This window comes from Panicum virgatum, chromosome 9N (genome assembly GCF_016808335.1).
Source record: "Panicum virgatum strain AP13 chromosome 9N, P.virgatum_v5, whole genome shotgun sequence".
NCBI lineage: Eukaryota > Viridiplantae > Streptophyta > Magnoliopsida > Poales > Poaceae > Panicum > Panicum virgatum.
This window is the reverse complement of record NC_053153.1, coordinates 32,451,236-32,467,791: the sequence shown is the minus strand read 5'-3', so window position 1 is coordinate 32,467,791 and position 16,556 is coordinate 32,451,236. Positions and strand designations below refer to the sequence as shown.

The window sequence follows — 16,556 nt, the reverse complement described above, 5'->3', positions numbered from 1 at the left end:
GTGCAATTATTTTGTTCCGTGAATTATATAATTCATTTTAAGTTGTCTTCAACATGAAAAACTATTTCAAATATTATCCTACAAACTATTTGTTTTTTATCATATAAAATACAGTACTGGAATAAAAAATGAACTTGGATGCTTAGTTCGTGACTTATTGTATTTAAGCTTTAAGCTTCCTTACACCTCGGGTGATGGTATTACTTCATCTTTTATTGCATGCATGCATCCCATGTTATTTAGATAGTACAAGTAACATATTAACAACAAAATGATGTATCCCCAACCATATTAACAAGGTAAAGACTCTGTTACAACGTAACATGGACAAGTTTGCTACTTGTTGTTCTTTTGATCAACCTTTTTGTTTGCGGTGTACTATTATTTGTTCATTATATTTAATCTTTTTTTTTTCGGAGAAACTAATTATTTATTCCTTTTACTTAAGCATTTGTTCGTGGCTATCAAATATTATTACTTTATTAGAAAAGATAAATATTATCCAAAATATGGTCAAGTGTTGTTTTGTTTTGTAGATCTTGTCGCAAGAAGCATAACGGTGTAGTCGAAATTTAATTTGGATACATATTTCAAGACTTATAAATTTTTCTATTAGAAACCGTTTTATATATATGGGTGATGTCATCAAATTTCGTCTTCACATGTGTCTTTCCTCTAGTGGGAGTAATGACAGTATATAACTTTGTTCACATCAGCCAGCCAGCAGTATTTTTCTCTCACAACAAATCAGCATCAGCCAGTAGTATTTTTCTCTCACAACAAATCAGCACCAGTCACCAACCACAGCCAGCCGAACAGAACGTATATTTATGTTTGCTGGGCTAACAGCCTGTTTAATCACTGCATAAAAAAACGCTGTTTGGATGATGGTTGTTGCTCTCTGGCGATATATAACAGCACCCGTACAAGGTACAAAGCTCGTGACTTCGATTTGGGATGAATGAAAAGTAATTTTGGGCTAGCATGGGCCAAGACACATTATAATTTTAGGCTAAGGGGGTGTTTAGTTGGTGAAAAAGTTTGGGTTTGGCTACTGTAGCACATTTCGTTGTTATTTGACAATTAATGTCTAATCATGAATTAATTAGCATCATTAGATTCATCTTGTATGAATCAGTTAGACTATATAATTAGTTATTTTTTCAACTGCATTTAATGCTCTATGCATGTGTCCAAAAATTCGATGTGACGGATACTGCGCAAATATTTTTGAAACTAAACGCAGCCTAACAAAGGTGCAGTGATGGGGGTATTGGTCAGCATAAATGTGGCTTACTCCAGATATGACTGACTTTGCACCCATTGGGCCATTCCAAGCAGGCCTAATCATTCCGTTAACGGACTGCCTTTCATATATGCTGGAAGGACTCCTTCGGGGAAAAAATAATGCTGGAAGGAAAAAAAATAATAGCAATACAGACCATATCTAACGGAGATGACAAGTGCGGGAGGAAAGATGGTAGGAGAGAAGAGAGCACGCGTGCTTTGCAGGCGTACACACTCATGCCGGGCAAAAGGCGGCGTGGTGTGGGACAAGGCACGCAGCCTTTTCTTTTCCTTGTCCCAGAAAGCAGACCGTAATGTCCATCGAACCAGTCTAGTATCTGCAAACGGCACAATATGCTGGGATCTGAATTCTCATGTTTCTGTGCGACACACTGGAAAGATTTGGGGCAACAATCCCGTCACCAGCGTCTAGAGCGGCAGCTCATGAGTCATGTACTCATGTGGAGGGCAAAATAGCAGTAACATGTTCAGCGTTGTACCAAAGTTCAAATATGAAATTCAGACGAGCATGTCCAAAACATTAAATCAGGTCAATACAAGGATTGACAGGCAACAAGGTAGCAGAGAAACCCAATCATTTCATTCTGCACAGCTTCAGGTAACAGAGTCAATGCAGAGCCAGTACATATTACCAGCCACATGGCTACACCAAATGGCAGATTGATTTCGTGTCTGCAGGCATAAACTAGAAAGAAAGGAAACCTCACATGTTAATTTCACAAGTTACATGCCGGACTTCTGAAAACTAGAGGCGAAACTAAGGCCCGGTGAGTTACCGACCGACCGACCGAGGGAAGAAACAAATATAGGGGTTTGTAGTCGAGGGCTCCACGCCGATTCTCTTTGTGGAGTGATCAGCAAACTACATCAAGCTATCTATCTTTCATCTGCTCCAGAGCATGATTAGGCACCAGGAAGCCTGAACTTACCGTCCTCACATCTTCCATGTATAGGCAACCGGGCTGCGAACAACGTGCTCATCGTTCACCCAGGATATCCACCCGAAATCCGGTTTTGCTTGGCCTTGACCAGCCTTCGACGTGAAGGTGACATAGTATCTCTGCTTCTGCCCGACCTTCTTGAACGTCAGTTTAGTCGGCGTCACCGTGACACTAACAGATTCAGGGCTGCTGACCTTCACGTTGTAGACGGACGTAGCTGGGCCAACGTTGGTTAGCTCCCTTCTGAACCTCAGGACCCGCTTCGATTTCTGCTTGAACACCACCGAGAAGGACGGGTAGTTGAGATCACCAGGACGGAATTTCTTCGGACAGGAGAAGTTTGACATCTTGGTGATCACTTGGATGTGTGGGGCGCTGTAGTCCAGGGAGCAGAGGAAGGCAACATAGTCATTGGTGGAGATATCATACACAAGGCCTGGAGAAAGCGCCTTCTGTGGGTCAACATGGCCAGCGCCATAAGCAAATGCGTTTGCAAGTGACCCGTCTGCTGCATCCCGCAGAGAGGAGTTTGTGTTGTCAACGGTGTATGCAGTGGTCATAAGTGCAGACTTGATGGCAGCAGGGCTCCAGTTAGGGTGAGCGGCCTTCAGTAGCGCCGCAACTCCACTGATGTGAGGGCAGGACATTGATGTCCCTGCAGGAATCAAAGTAATCAATCAATTGATCAGATAAATGTAAACATCTGAATAATTAGAAAGACTAGTTAGTCAAATGTAGTGTTCAGCTCAGCTCATAATAGCATGCAAACTGATACAGTCAAGATTAAATAATATAAATCATGGGAGAAAAGCACTATCTATGCATCAACATATGAGAAAACCATAGCTCCCATAAAAAAAAAAGAAAACCATAGCTGAGAATACAAGAGTATGTGCCTGGATGGAACATAATGCAACTGGAGAAAAAAAATCTCACTTGATTTCAAGATTCGAATTCTCTGTTATGGTACCATCAACTCAGTTATCCCTTCCATTCCATCTGCTTGTAATTTTTTCAACAAAGGGAAAATCTCCTGTGTATTTCTCTTCTAATCATAAATGGCCCACAACGTGGCTAAATTGCACATAAGATTATCAGTTCATCCACCATGGCAACACAGAGCAGCAGTGCACATGATCCAGGGGTACACTGGGAACAGCTTTATCTACTATCAATCAAACTATGTTTCTAAGAACATATTAATATACCAGCATCAACTCAGTAAGCAAACATTGTTAGAATTTAATCTACTCCTGGACCTGAAGTCATAGTACAGGATATAATCAAAGACTATTCTGACATTCATCAGACAACTAGTAAGAATTAATGAGATATAGATCTCACAGAATTGTTCAGAATCAAAGACTATTCTGACATTCATCAGACAACTAGTAAGAATTAATGCGATATAGATCTCACAGAATTGTTCAATTGTGTAGCAAATTTCGGTACTCACGACAATCGACACCTTTCTTTTCAGTTACTACAGATTCACAATATCCAGTCTATAAAAAGTTGGAGAGTACTCAAACACTAGTGTGACAGTGTCTGCTTGCCTCATGCCTTTTGAATTGGCAATCAAAAGAAACAAAAGTAAAAAGGCAACTTGTCCTAGGCTCCTAGCTGCTGTTGCCTTATGAGTTCATATCTTGCAATGCATCACATGTGCATCCCTGACAAAAGGCTGTGAAAGCAAATGCCATTTCTTACGACAGAAAATGAACGTTGGGATGAAACGGCCTTTCTGCAACAGCATGAGTATGACTGAGGCCCTGTTTGGTTTGCTCTAGCATAAGTAGCACAAAAATTTTGACCAATAATTAGGGGTACTAAATAAAGGCAATTTGTAAAACTAACTCCACGGCTCTGCGCTACTTCGCGAGACGAACCTAATGAGGCCTTTGACCGCACGATTAGAGGTTGGTTACTGTATCATTACTGTAGCCAATCATGGATTAATTACCGTCATTAGATTCGTCTCGAAAAGTTACATCCATCCGTGAAAAGGTTTTGCAAATAAACTTCGTTTAGTACTTCATGCATTGAAGATTCTTTTCTCGGGAATTGTGCGTGCTACTCATGCTACCGGAACCAAACAGGGCCTGAATCTGTTTCCTAGTACATCTCCCCTTTTACTGACTGAAATATGTTTGTAGGAGCAGTAAATCAGTAACCCCAAACAAGCTAGCAACATGATAAGATGTGAAATTTTGAATCTGGGAAGTGCAAGAGCCTGAGATACGGACGATAGCAACATGACAAGATAATGAGAAATTTTGAATCCGAGGAATGCAACAGCCTGATAGTGACAGTGGGACGCTCACCGGAGATGATATTGAAGTTAGTCCGGCGGCCGTCCTTGGCGAGCCCGGTCGGTCCCGCTACGCCGGACCACGCGGCCAGGATGTTTACCCCCGGGCCAATCACGTCCGGCTTGAGGATCTCCGGCACGACGGTGTTGGGGCCGCGAGAGCTGAATGCCGCCACGACGGGCGACGGCCGGACGCCAAGAACCGTGCCGCCGAAGCTCAGCATTGCCATCGGCCTGCCGCCGCCGCGCACCGCGTACTCCCGTATCTTGTCGCCGACCGACCGCCCAACCGCCACGGCCGGGAGCAGGTGGCTGTCCGCCACGAGCTCCTCGCCGCTGGCCGCCGTGTTGGCCAGCACCATCCCGGCCCCGCCGGCGGCCTTGACGACGGCACCCTTCTCCACGCGCGCATTGACGCCACGGTCGCAGAGCACGATCTTGCCGCGCACCGCGGCCGGGTCAAGCGTCCCCGAGAGGCAGAGCTTGCTCGCGTTGTCGCGCCCGCTGCCGTAGACGAGGGGGAGCATGGCGGGGCGGGGAGAAGGGGAGGAGCCCGCGTAGAGGGACACGCCGGCGAGACGTGCGCCTGTGGGGAGCGTGACGTAGGCCGGGAAATCGCGGTCTAGCGTGCCGGCGCCGACGGTGGCGACCCACGGTGCGGAGTTCGAGACGGTGGCGCCGGATGGGCCGGAGTTCCCGGCGGAGCAGGAGACGAACACGCCGGCCGCCGCCGCACCGAAGGCGCCGACCGCCACGGTGTCCCGGAAGTAAGGCGCCGCGCCGCCGCCGAGGGACAGCGACAGCACGCCCACCCCGTCGGCAACGGCGGCGTCAATGCCGGCGAGGATGTCGGAGCCGAGGCACCCCTCCGGCCAGCACACCTTGTATGCGGCCACGCGCGCCCCGGGCGCCATTCCACGCGCTGTCCCCGTGGCGTACCCGAGCAGGCTCGCGTTCGCCACCACCGCGCCCGCCGCTGTACTCGCCGTGTGCGTCCCGTGCCCGTCCCTGTCGCGCGCCGACCGGAAAGTCGTCTTCCCCACGCCTATAGCGCCGCCGTTCGCCGCACGGAGCCCGCGGGAGAAGCTACGCGCGCCCACCAGCTTCCTCCCGCAGGCGCTCGGCGGGAAATCGACGCCGGCCTCGCACACCCCCTTCCACCGCGCGGGCGGCGGCGGCAGGTTGCCGCCCGCGAAGCTCGGCGACTCCGGCCAGACGCCGGTGTCGAGGATACCTATGACCACGTCGTGCGTGGCCGCCTCCAGATTGCCGATGGCCGGCTGGTACGCCGGCGTTAGCAGGCCCAGGAACTCCGGGGAGCGCGTGGTGTGGAGCTGGAACACCTCGTCGGGGACAACCTGGAGCACTTCGGGGGTGCCGCGGAGCATGGCCAGGTGGTCCGGGAGCAGCGCCGCCGCGAATCCGTGGGCCGCGGCGGAGTAGGAGTAGAGCAGGTGGCGCGCCGGGTCGATGGAGAGTGACTCGAGGTGCGCCGCGTGCCAGTGCGCCGGGGACGCTTGCACGGCCGGCATCCGCGCCGCGTCCATGAACACGATGTAGGTCGTCGTGTTTGTCCCGCCGGCATTGGCATTGGCATTGGCAAGCGAGAGGCTTGCAAGGACGAGGAGGAGGGGGAGAGCGAGCTCCATTGTGGGGGAGCGCGACTGTTGGGGAGAGTGAGAGTGAGAATAATGGCGGCTGCGTGGGAAGCACTTGTGGCTTGTGGCGAGGTAGGGCCCTTTTGCAGGGCTTTAGAGAGGTTTCTGGGGCTTTTTTTTTGTTTCTGTGGATGCGCATTACTATGATTTATGAGTGCTGTACTGGTGTGGGAGGATGAAGATGGAGAATGTCTTTAGGTTTGTTGTAAGGAAAAACACAACATTAGAGACATGATCAGCGAGTAATGGAGTATCATTAGGGTTTGAGAATTTAGCTACTAATTGGTATCTGGCTAGAGATTAGGGGATTAAGTTATCTTGTGTTTTATAAACGAGTCTGATTTTGATAGTCGTTGTGCAATACTATGAACCTATAATTTATGGATGATTTTTGAACTTTTTACCTATAGAAAGAATGTGATATGTGGAGGATCAAGTTGTAAAATGTTGTATTTTTTAATGGAAAATAAAAGAAAATATAGTTCCCGCACCGCACAGTTGCTCGTCTAGGAGGGTTTTTACTGGCTTCAACCGCATATTTACTCGTTTAGGACGTCACTGTTCTAGGAAAACCCACAAACGGCCCGTATGTGCGCACAGTCATTCCGAGGCCGAGCACGAGGTTTCCAACGGTAACTTTAGCGGGCCCGTGAACGGTAAACTCCCCGGAGGAATGGCGTCGGGAACAGTGACCGGCGTACCCGTGACTGACAGGTTGCCCCACCACCGGGCAGCAAGACAGGAAGCAGCAGATGCCGCGGCCTGCGGCAGATGCATGCGGCCCGTCCGCGCAGGAGGGGAGCTCACGTGGCGCCACATGCCATACCACATCAGCGTGGGAAACTCACGTGTGTGTTTGAGACCTCCGATGAATCACTTAACAGAGTTTAGGGATCTGGATGCACGATTTGAGAGTTTAGAGACCTATGTAAAACTTGAGGACAAGTTTGAGGGTTTGAAGTGCAATTTACTCATAAAACAAACAGTATGCACTTATGCTGCTGCTTGCTTCGGCTCGGTGGCGATGTGCGTACGTGCACCTAGCATACCAAGTAGCATCACTCCGCCACTCACCGGGCGCACGCTTGCTCTCCCGCCCCCCGTCCTGTCCACGTCCAGCAAAGAGAGGGATCGTATCGGATCCGTCATGGGCTGGCTCCCGTTATCCTGCTCCTCTTTTGGAACCAGCTCGGTGCGTGCGTGGCAAACAGGGGTGCTTTTTTAGCTGTTGAGCACCTAGAACTATGATGAGGGCTCTCCTTTGGCTAGGCTCCAAATTAAACGGCTTCAACTTCACCTCGAGCAATGCTGTCCACGTACTAATCATCATCACTTAAGCTTATTTTCTCTCAAGCTCCCCCTCTCAAAAGCACAAGGAGCTGGAACGATGAAGCTCCACCAAAGTAACATATAAGCAGTTTATATAGAGTTCATCAGAGGTACCTATAATTTAGGTGTAGACAACTTTGACATGGCGGCGCGGAACCTACAGTGTCCAAGATGCATCGGCTTTTTCTCCTTTTATTTATTTATTTTCTCCATCCAAAAGAAAAAGGTTTGCGGGGAGCCTACGGTCATAATAACCTTGTTGAAAGAAAAAAAGAAAAAGAGAAAGGATGCCGGTCATCGCTCAAATAATTCCCGGATATGATTGATTGAATGATTCCCCCGGCCCTGATCGAGCCGGCCTTGCCGATGCCTATCCCCGCGACGCTATCCACGCGCGGTACGTGATCCCCGGCCGGCCACGGGAATGAACAGTCTCGATTGAGGCTTTATTTAGATGCGAAAAGTTTGAGGTGCAAACAGGGTTTAACTTCCCGTCGGGAAGTTATTTCCTGGTGAAGTCCGGGAACGGGAAACCGGGCGGTTTCCGGCGTTTCCGTGCGGTTTCTGGCGTTTTCCGACTGGGTTTTCGTTTTTGAATCGGAACGAGAAACGGGAACCGCGGAAACCGCGTCGGTTCCCGTCCGGTTTTGTGAACCATGGGTGCAAAGTACTGTAATATTTTTGTTTGTATTTGGTAATTATTGTCCCGTCATGAGTTAACTATGCTCAAAAAATTCGTCTCACAAATTATAGTCAAACTATGTAATTATTTATTTTATTTAACTACATTTAATACTCCATGCAAACGTTCAAAGATTCGATATGATGGAGAATTTTGTAAAGTTTTGGAATTTTGAGTGCATCTAAATAAGGCCTGAATCGCGACCGATTGATTTTATGCAAAAGAAAAACAACCGATAATATTATTATTAGTTCCGTGTCTCGTCGTGATCGAAGTGGCACAATAGCTTTTGCTAGGTCGTGGCGCACCAAGCGACTAAGAGATTCACTACTAGCTCGATGCTTGCCGTACGCCTCTTTGCCTGGTGGCCGGCACTCTTTCCCTGCATCCTGCATGGTGGCACCGCGTTTTCCACGCACGGACCCCTGCTCATATATAGCTGATGACAGTGAGGATTAGCAACACGCGTAAATTAAAGTGAAAGCTCCAAAGGCTAACGGCCTAAGATACGGGAATATATATTGGCGAATCTCTCAATCTTATACACTATGGATTAGTTAAGTGAAAAGAACCGAAATATTATATATATAATATAATACGTATGTATGTAAGTAAGTAATATGCAGCTCATTTTGTATATAATACTTATATATTCAGTGATATATAAAATATTCTTAACTTGATTTAATTTCACATTTTTTTTGGATTTATTCCATGATTTGACCAGTACTGTTCTTTACATCAACAGGAGTGACTTCGTCAATCTCGAAATTTGCCAGCTTAATCTTTTAGAGGTTTTATAAGGGTAGAGTTCATGCGTGTATTCATAGGGATCAGATGAGTATGGGTGCGTGTATTTGAGCTTCTACATTTGTGTTGTATTTAGAAAAAAATAAATCCACGTGAATCACCCTATGGCCATTTGGATCCATAGAACTAACTATACAGGGGGGTGGGGGGGGGGTATTAGCTAACTGTTGATCAGATGGTTGGTGTTACTAATAGCTGGCATATTAGTTAGGATCCCGGCACTACTAAAAAACTGATTAACAACGATCTTTTTTCAGCAACTCTTAGGTGGGCATAAAAAATGACCGCCTCTGTTAATGCCCAAGATTAACTGAGGCGGTCATTTATTAACCGAGGCACGCGGTTAAAAAAACCACCTCTCAAAATCTATTAACAGAGGCGGCCATTATTATGATGACTACCTCTATTAATACTCATATTTTCAGAGGCGGTTTTCTTATAAAAAACCCGCCTCAGTTAATGGGCCGAGCCCAATAAAACCCATATACCCGACCCAAACCCTAACTCCAATCTCTCTCTCTCCCTCCCTCCGCTCCTCTCAGGCGGCCGCAGCGGCTGGCCTCGGCTCAGGCGACCTCGGAGGCAGCACAGCGGCCTCGGACTCGATGCGGCGGCCTCGGTGAGCCCGCGCGCTCAGGGCGGTCCCGGTGCAGCGGCCAACCTCGGCGGTGCGAGTAGCGGTCGGCCCCGGTGAGCAGCAACATCGGCAGCGGGGTGCGCGGTGGACTCGGCCTCGGCTCAGACGCGACGCCCTCGGGTGAGCCCGCACGCTCAGGGCGGCCCCGAGCGGTGCGGTGGTCGGTGGCCTTGGTGCGGCGGCGGGATGCGGCCCCGAGCGGCGCGGTGGTCGGTGGCCTTGGTGCGGCGGCGGGATGCGGCCCCGAGCAGCGCGGCGGATGGGCTCGGGGGGCCTGTCCCTTTTTTTCCATTAACAGAAGCGGTCGTGCAACCGCCTCTAAAAAATACCCCTTTTTCAGAGATGATTGCTCATAGGCGGTTGTCTTTGATCGCCTCTGAAAATGTTTTTCGACCGCCTCTAAAAGGAATATTGCAATAGTGCAAGAGAAGCGACTCAGCTATATTTTGGTAGCCAATAATTATTCCCTCCGTTTCAAATTGTAGCTCGTCTACAATTTGGAAAGAGGGAGGAGCTCTTGGAGAACCAAACGGCCTATTAGCCATTTAGCAGTTTTAGCATAAACAGTAAACACTAAATAGTCAATCGCCTATCATTTAGCTATTTATTCAGACTAAACGACCATTTAAATGGATTAAATGGTCATTAAACATGGTAAACGGCTGATTAAATGGATACGACTGGTCGCTGTGTATAGCATTTATATGGTGTGTACACGGGCTAAACAGCCGTGCGAACAATGTCATTTAGTGTGTTACTGATCTTAAGGCAAATCCTTTCAAGATTATATAGTTGCTATGAATGCTACTTTGTAAAGAATTAAATGGCTTCAACGTCATATATTTGGACTAATTATTGGTTACAGACTTACAAAGTTTAGCTTTCTAACGGATTAGTGGAACATAATTAGATATACGAAGGACCCCAACTAGTGACGTTTAGCATGGTATCATCCACCACTTTGTGTTTGGACATAATGCATGCTACAATATTATTCTGAAACTTTTGAAAGGATCTTGTTATGTTTGTGAATAATCGAATTAGGGCTTGTTTAGATCAGTTTGCATTTTGTATTTTTACATTTTTTGAAAGGAATCTTCAACATTTGAAGTATTAAATATATATTAATCACAAAACTAATTACAGATCTCGTCTGTAAACTAGAGACGATTCTAATAAGCCTAAGTAATTCATCATTAGAGCATATTTACTGTAGCAATTTAGTGTCTAATCACGTCCTAATTAGGTTCATTAGATTCGTCTCGCGATTTACAATCCATTTGTGTAATGCGATTTATTTTTCGACTACATTTAGTATACCATACAAGTGATTTACAAAAAAATTTCATTTTGCGTTTTGGAATCTAAACATGGCCTTAGAATCCTTTAAAAAATCGAATTAGAGAACTTTATATCGTGTCATATGTTCTCCCTGGAGTGCTAGCGGGTGGCATTAGAATCTCGAGAATCTCCCTTACAAACTTTATCCTTTGTGATGAGGGAGGGATTGATCCTCCTTTTACAAAAGAGGGAGGGAGAGAAAGGGCGCAAGTCAGACAGATGATGAGGAGATGGTGCTGGCGTAACGGTGATCCACGCAATACGCCACGGCAGTAGGGAGTAGGGACACGTCTCCAGAGCGTTTACGAAACGCTGGTGGGCTGTGCCGGGCTTGCAGTTTTGAGCCTACTAGCCATTCCATCGGCCGATCCGGCCCGGCCCGACGCACTACACTATGGGCCTCCCTCTTCAAGCGTGTGTGGTCCTTGCAGCGAGCCGAGCCGAGCATCCTCTTCAAAAAAAAAAAAAAGGCGTCACGGGGAACTCAATCTGCAAACGACTGGCTCAGAGTTCACCTCGCCTTCCTTACCAAGAACTCGGCCGGTTACATGGACATGGACTCCCTCGCCGCTCAGTTTTTACAGCGGCAGCTCGCAGCAGCTGCCCGCCTCTCGCCTCGCTTGCCGCCTTCTCTCCTCCCCTTCGTAGCTCGTAGCTGCTCTCGACTTTGAGCAAAGCTCTGGTTGTCTTGTCTATCCATGGCCGTTCTTTCTCTCAGCAGGCTGGGTTTCGTGGCCCCACCTTATCCTAGGACCAGCAGCGGCAGGCTCGCCTCATCCTGCCGTGCCATCGCCAGCGGCGGCGGCGGACCCCCACGCCGCATCACCGTCGCCGGCGACCCGCCCACGGTCGTGTCGGCGCCCGGCCGCCGCATTGTCGCCAGTACGTACGTCAGCATCTCTGCCGATTCAGTCCATTCCCAGTATTGGTAATTCGTGCTGCGTACCGTCCATAATACACCGTACGCGCCGTGTGAATTAATAAACCTGACGAAGCTCGATCCCGTGCAGTTGGCGACGTCCACGGCGATCTCTCCCAGACGCGAGCCGCGCTGGTGTTGGCCGGTGTCCTCAGCGCGGAATCAGATGGCCATGTGTGGACAGGCGGGCGCACGGTAAGCCCCCTCGATGTTTATTTCAAGTTCAGTGCTTTAGCATCGCGCGTTTCATAGTATTGCTCCATTACTACTAACATTTCTCCCTCGGAAATAAAATAGATGTATGTTCTTGTGTGATAGGTACTTGTTCAAGTTGGGGACATCCTTGATCGTGGTGCAGATGAAATTGCTATACTCTCCCTACTGAGCTCACTGAACGTGCAAGCCAAACCTCAAGGTGGCGCTGTGTTTCAGGTTTCATTGACGGCCACTCTACCTACCGTTCCTTATTACACTTTAAAAAAATTGTACTAGTTTCATATTTTTCTGATTTAAAATGAATCACTTATAATTTTCTTAGTTTAAATTTGAATATTTTTAATTAAAAAAAATGGAAAACCATCTTTGAACCATCATATGGGCTAAACTTGCCTAGTTTCGACAGTTGGATGTCCTCTATTATTCGGTTTTGTAGTTGAAGGTTGAAAGTCGGATTTTTGTGATAGTTAGAGGGTGTAAACTGGACTTTTCCCTCTCTGAAAATACCACTAATTATATTCTTATATACATGGAGTTCGATTTTTTGACAGGTTAATGGGAACCATGAAACCATGAACGTGGAAGGTGATTTCCGATACGTCGATCCGGGAGGCTTTGATGAGTGCATGCGCTTCCTTGAGTACTTGGATGAGTGTGATGGGAACTGGGATGACGCCTTTCTCAACTGGGTTAACGTCGCTGAAAGGAGGAAGAAAGAATACAGAGCTTCACCTAATAATGGTGACTGGCGTTCTTGGAACTTTGTCAAGGTGAGCATAAACACTTTTGCAACCAATATATATAATTCAATCTAACCACTTGGCAGAAAGAGAAATCCACCATCTTAATCAGCACTGAAATAAATAATTTACTGCTAGTAACTCATTTGCAGAGCTGTTTCAAAAAATATGCACTGGTGGGGCTATATATTTTGCTTCTGCTTCTGAAATGTTGAGCTTTAAATGTTGAGACAGAAGCAGAAAGGGTTTGCTGCAAGATCATCGCTTTTCAAGCGAGGTGGCCCGCTAGCTTGTGAATTGGCACGGCATCCTGTTGTCCTTAAGATCAATGACTGGATATTTTGTCATGGTGGCCTTCTTCCTCATCACGGTGAACCCCCCCTCCCTTCCCATTGTACCAATGCTATCACATTTTCTTACGAGATTTTATTCTAAAAGATAATATATGGTTCAGTGTATATAACAGAACCTGCTTGACAGGTGCACTGTATAAATTAAATGCATGAAGAGGCTTTTGTTTCAGACTAGCAATTAAGCGTGAATCTTGTGTTCCAACAAAATTTCGGCTACAATTATAAATATTCTTTTCAATAACATGGATTGCATCAAGTGAACCATGTTATCTCAATTTGTTATCTTCATGTCTGCAGTTGAATACGGGATTGGGCGTATGAACAGAGAAGTGTCAAGGTGGATGAAAAGTTCAGGTGAAAACAGTAATGATGAGACTGACATCCCCTTCATAGCTACTAGAGGTTATGACAGTGTGGTATGGAGCAGATTGTATTCGCAAGACTCTGCTGAAAGGACACGCCGTGCTTTGCTGGTTAGAAAATAATCCAATCCAGTAACCATTTCAACTTCTGATGTTTCCTCTTGCACCACAGGAAATATGTATCTCAGTGGAAAAAACAGTACACATTTCACGAGTGATCACATAGATGTCCATGTTGGTTTCAGCTATCTTCCATCGTTGCTGAGGAAACGCTGGAATCTGTCAGAGCAAAGGGGATGGTGGTTGGGCATACTCCTCAGATCCATGGGGTGAATTGGTATCTATCATTCTTACATCTCAATTGGACATCATTCTATACAAAAGATTCTCAATAGGAGATTTCTAAGATACCGGATTTTATGACAAATAAATAATCAATGACTTTCATCTGTGGTCAGCAAATGCGACGGCAAAGTTTGGTGCATTGATGTGGGCATGTCATATGGTGTTCTCTACTCAAGACCAGAGGTAAAGTATTATTTTTGAGAGAGATATTTTTTGAAAATAGGATTCATTAGACATTTGAAATTTGAAATGTGATGATAGTTTTGTTATGATCAAAATTTCTGTTTATTTTTGTGTTGACACTTGGATATGTTGCTACATAATTCATAAGCTGTATTTGGTGATCATCGGCATGCCATGTGTACTAGTAACTTTCTTTTTCTGTGTGACTTGTGTATTTTATAGAGAGCATCACACAGTTTCTTGAAATATTTAATTAAGGTCTTTTAATAAATGACTTCCTCTTTTCTCATCTAAAATTCCATCCTCCTTGACTAGTAGGACACAGTAGTTAAACCAATATTTAATTTCATTTATTCTTAATTATGAAGACCTACATTTGAAAATTTCAATTTGCTGTTTGATGTTCGGCTTGTATTAGGTCCTAGAAATAGTCAATGATAGTCCAAGGGTTTTGAAGAAGCGGAGGGACTCATATGACGAGATGGAAGTGCTGGACTATTTATAAACCTTGAGAATCATGTGTAAGCACTCTTTCATCTCAACACCTTCGTCATTTCTCTACATAACTGAAGCATGCCACGCTGGTTTTGGAGCTTCTGAAATCTAGAAGCTTTACCAAATTTGTAATAGTGTGTTATATTTTTTGTAATATTCTGCTCCGAGAGTTCTGATAATTACACATACTAATTGGATGACATCAAACATTCATGCATAGCTATTGCTTGCGATACACAGAAAAGTCTGGGAAGAAAATAATCATATTGCTGCAGGTATATAACAGCAAACATTCTTTTTCCGAAGAGCTACTGTACCAGACAATTTGGGTGGAAGTACAGGAATAGAAGTTACAGAGATATATGTAAATTCAACTGAAGGTTTTCTCGACGTGATTAGTATGTTTCCTTCAGTCAGAACTGTATTTCATGTTTGAACAAAATTGCACTGCACTATGAATTTTATAGATCTGGATCTCCTAAATTACAGCTTGGAATCGAAGTATCCTATCATAAGTAAAATTTTGTTAGCTTACAATTAGCCACCCTAGTTCTATTGCCTGCAGTGCAACAGGTCTGGAAGGTGACAACTTCCTCAAGAATCCGTACATTTTCCATCAGAAGACAATATTCTGGCACAAGATGAATTATATAACAAGGAACTAGGATTTTCTTAAGACATTTTTAAGTGTTGATTCTCCCAAAATCTGAATATATCCATAAACGAGATCAGCTGTAGGCTTGTAGTCACCACTGTGAACCAAATTTTCTTTTTAAATGTCATCCATATCAATTCTTGAAGAAAACTGCAGTCGAATGCTGGCCCACGTGAAGGGGAAGGTTTGCGGCACATTTCGCCAAGCCGGAGCCAAATTCTTTTGATAGTGCTCTCACTTTCATCAGCATCCAAGGATCTCTCCATGGTAGCCTTCTTCAGAGCTGTAGGCCATCAGGTATCAATGTATCATGCGACTATGCATTATGCAAGTATTAGAGCGAGCTGGAGGAGATGTGATTATGCCGAGGCTTCTCATGTAAATGCTCTGTCCTCTGAAAGAAAACATAGTCCTCTTTTAATCTTTTTCATGTGTTGTCACTCAATAGCTAGAATCCGGAAGCATTGTAAACATTATTACACCAAAATACAGAAGAAAAGCCTACATAACCAGCTGACTCTGTTTGGATTATTGTCAGTAAACAAAGTACCTCTGATACTTCTCATGCAAATTTGGCTTCGATTTTAGTATGTTTTTTCGTGGATTTGTTTAGCAGAGTTATATCTTTAGTAGTAGTAGCAGGTGGAACCGTGGAAGAGATTGTACTCACCAAGTTTCCGGATCAATAAGATCGAGAAACATGATACCGTTGGTGATTGAAGTTGGTCCAGCCGTGTAAATCGGCTTGACCGGTGTGCATAAATCGGGCTGAACGTTGTTAAATCGAAAATTTGACTTCAACATTGCGCAGCTTTCACCGAGACAATCGAAATGCATTATATAGAACGTTGGATTATGAGTTCAGATGAGAGAGTTATGATTTCAGGAAGATTTGACCTGGAGAAACGGATCGAACCGGTTTCCAAAAGCGGTAAGATCACTTTTAGCTGGGCAATCCGAGTTGGAAATTGTTTCTTGACACGAAACTTTTATAAGTTTCTACTCCTAGTGTGTTAAGACCTCTCCTCCCTATAAATATAAGACCATGACCAATTGAGTACATTCGTTCAAATACATGTCAATCTATTACTTTTTATTATTTTTTATTTTTTTTCAAACTCTAGCTCTTCCAACTCCGTAATTATTGTTCTTACTTTTTAGATGGACCGCCGACTCGAAAACAATCCAAGGTGGGGGAAGCCGGTTGGGCAGTGCCCGCGCCCGGGGGGGAGTTAGTGGAGGTGGACATGGGGAATTCCGGACGTGGTGGT

At 45.6% G+C, this 16,556-nt stretch overlaps 2 protein-coding genes across 8 annotated transcripts; one reads left to right on the top strand and one right to left on the bottom strand.

Annotated features, from left to right (window-relative positions):
• Window positions 1-1,866: 1,866 nt before the first annotated feature.
• Window positions 1,867-6,296, bottom strand: LOC120691142 (subtilisin-like protease SBT1.8). Of its 2 annotated transcripts, XR_005682117.1 has the most exons (3): window positions 4,574-6,296; window positions 1,994-2,904; window positions 1,867-1,963 (listed from the first exon to the last, which is right to left on the bottom strand). XR_005682117.1 is itself a non-coding variant. In XM_039974132.1 (2 exons), the coding sequence occupies exons 1-2, from the start codon at window positions 6,207-6,209 to the stop codon at window positions 2,243-2,245; spliced, it is 2,298 nt and encodes a 765-aa protein (XP_039830066.1). In that variant the 5' UTR covers window positions 6,210-6,296; the 3' UTR covers window positions 1,992-2,242. The 2 variants fall into 2 exon arrangements, 1 of the variants encoding a protein (XP_039830066.1); XM_039974132.1 differs by lacking the exon at window positions 1,867-1,963 and having other exon boundaries at window positions 1,992-2,904.
• A 5,206-nt stretch (window positions 6,297-11,502) lies between these two features.
• On the top strand, window positions 11,503-15,856 carry LOC120690254 (shewanella-like protein phosphatase 1). Of its 6 annotated transcripts, none has more exons than XR_005681670.1 (11): window positions 11,524-11,899; window positions 12,028-12,131; window positions 12,255-12,368; window positions 12,704-12,922; window positions 13,127-13,262; window positions 13,543-13,718; window positions 13,853-13,944; window positions 14,066-14,135; window positions 14,554-14,656; window positions 14,917-15,028; window positions 15,442-15,856. XR_005681670.1 is itself a non-coding variant. In XM_039972850.1 (10 exons), the coding sequence occupies exons 1-9, from the start codon at window positions 11,716-11,718 to the stop codon at window positions 14,638-14,640; spliced, it is 1,182 nt and encodes a 393-aa protein (XP_039828784.1). In that variant the 5' UTR covers window positions 11,524-11,715; the 3' UTR covers window positions 14,641-14,656; window positions 15,442-15,856. The 6 variants fall into 6 exon arrangements, 3 of the variants coding, with proteins under 3 accessions (XP_039828784.1, XP_039828783.1, XP_039828782.1); XR_005681669.1 differs by having other exon boundaries at window positions 14,906-15,028; XR_005681671.1 differs by having other exon boundaries at window positions 11,503-11,903; window positions 13,045-13,262; window positions 14,906-15,827.
• Window positions 15,857-16,556: the final 700 nt, after the last annotated feature.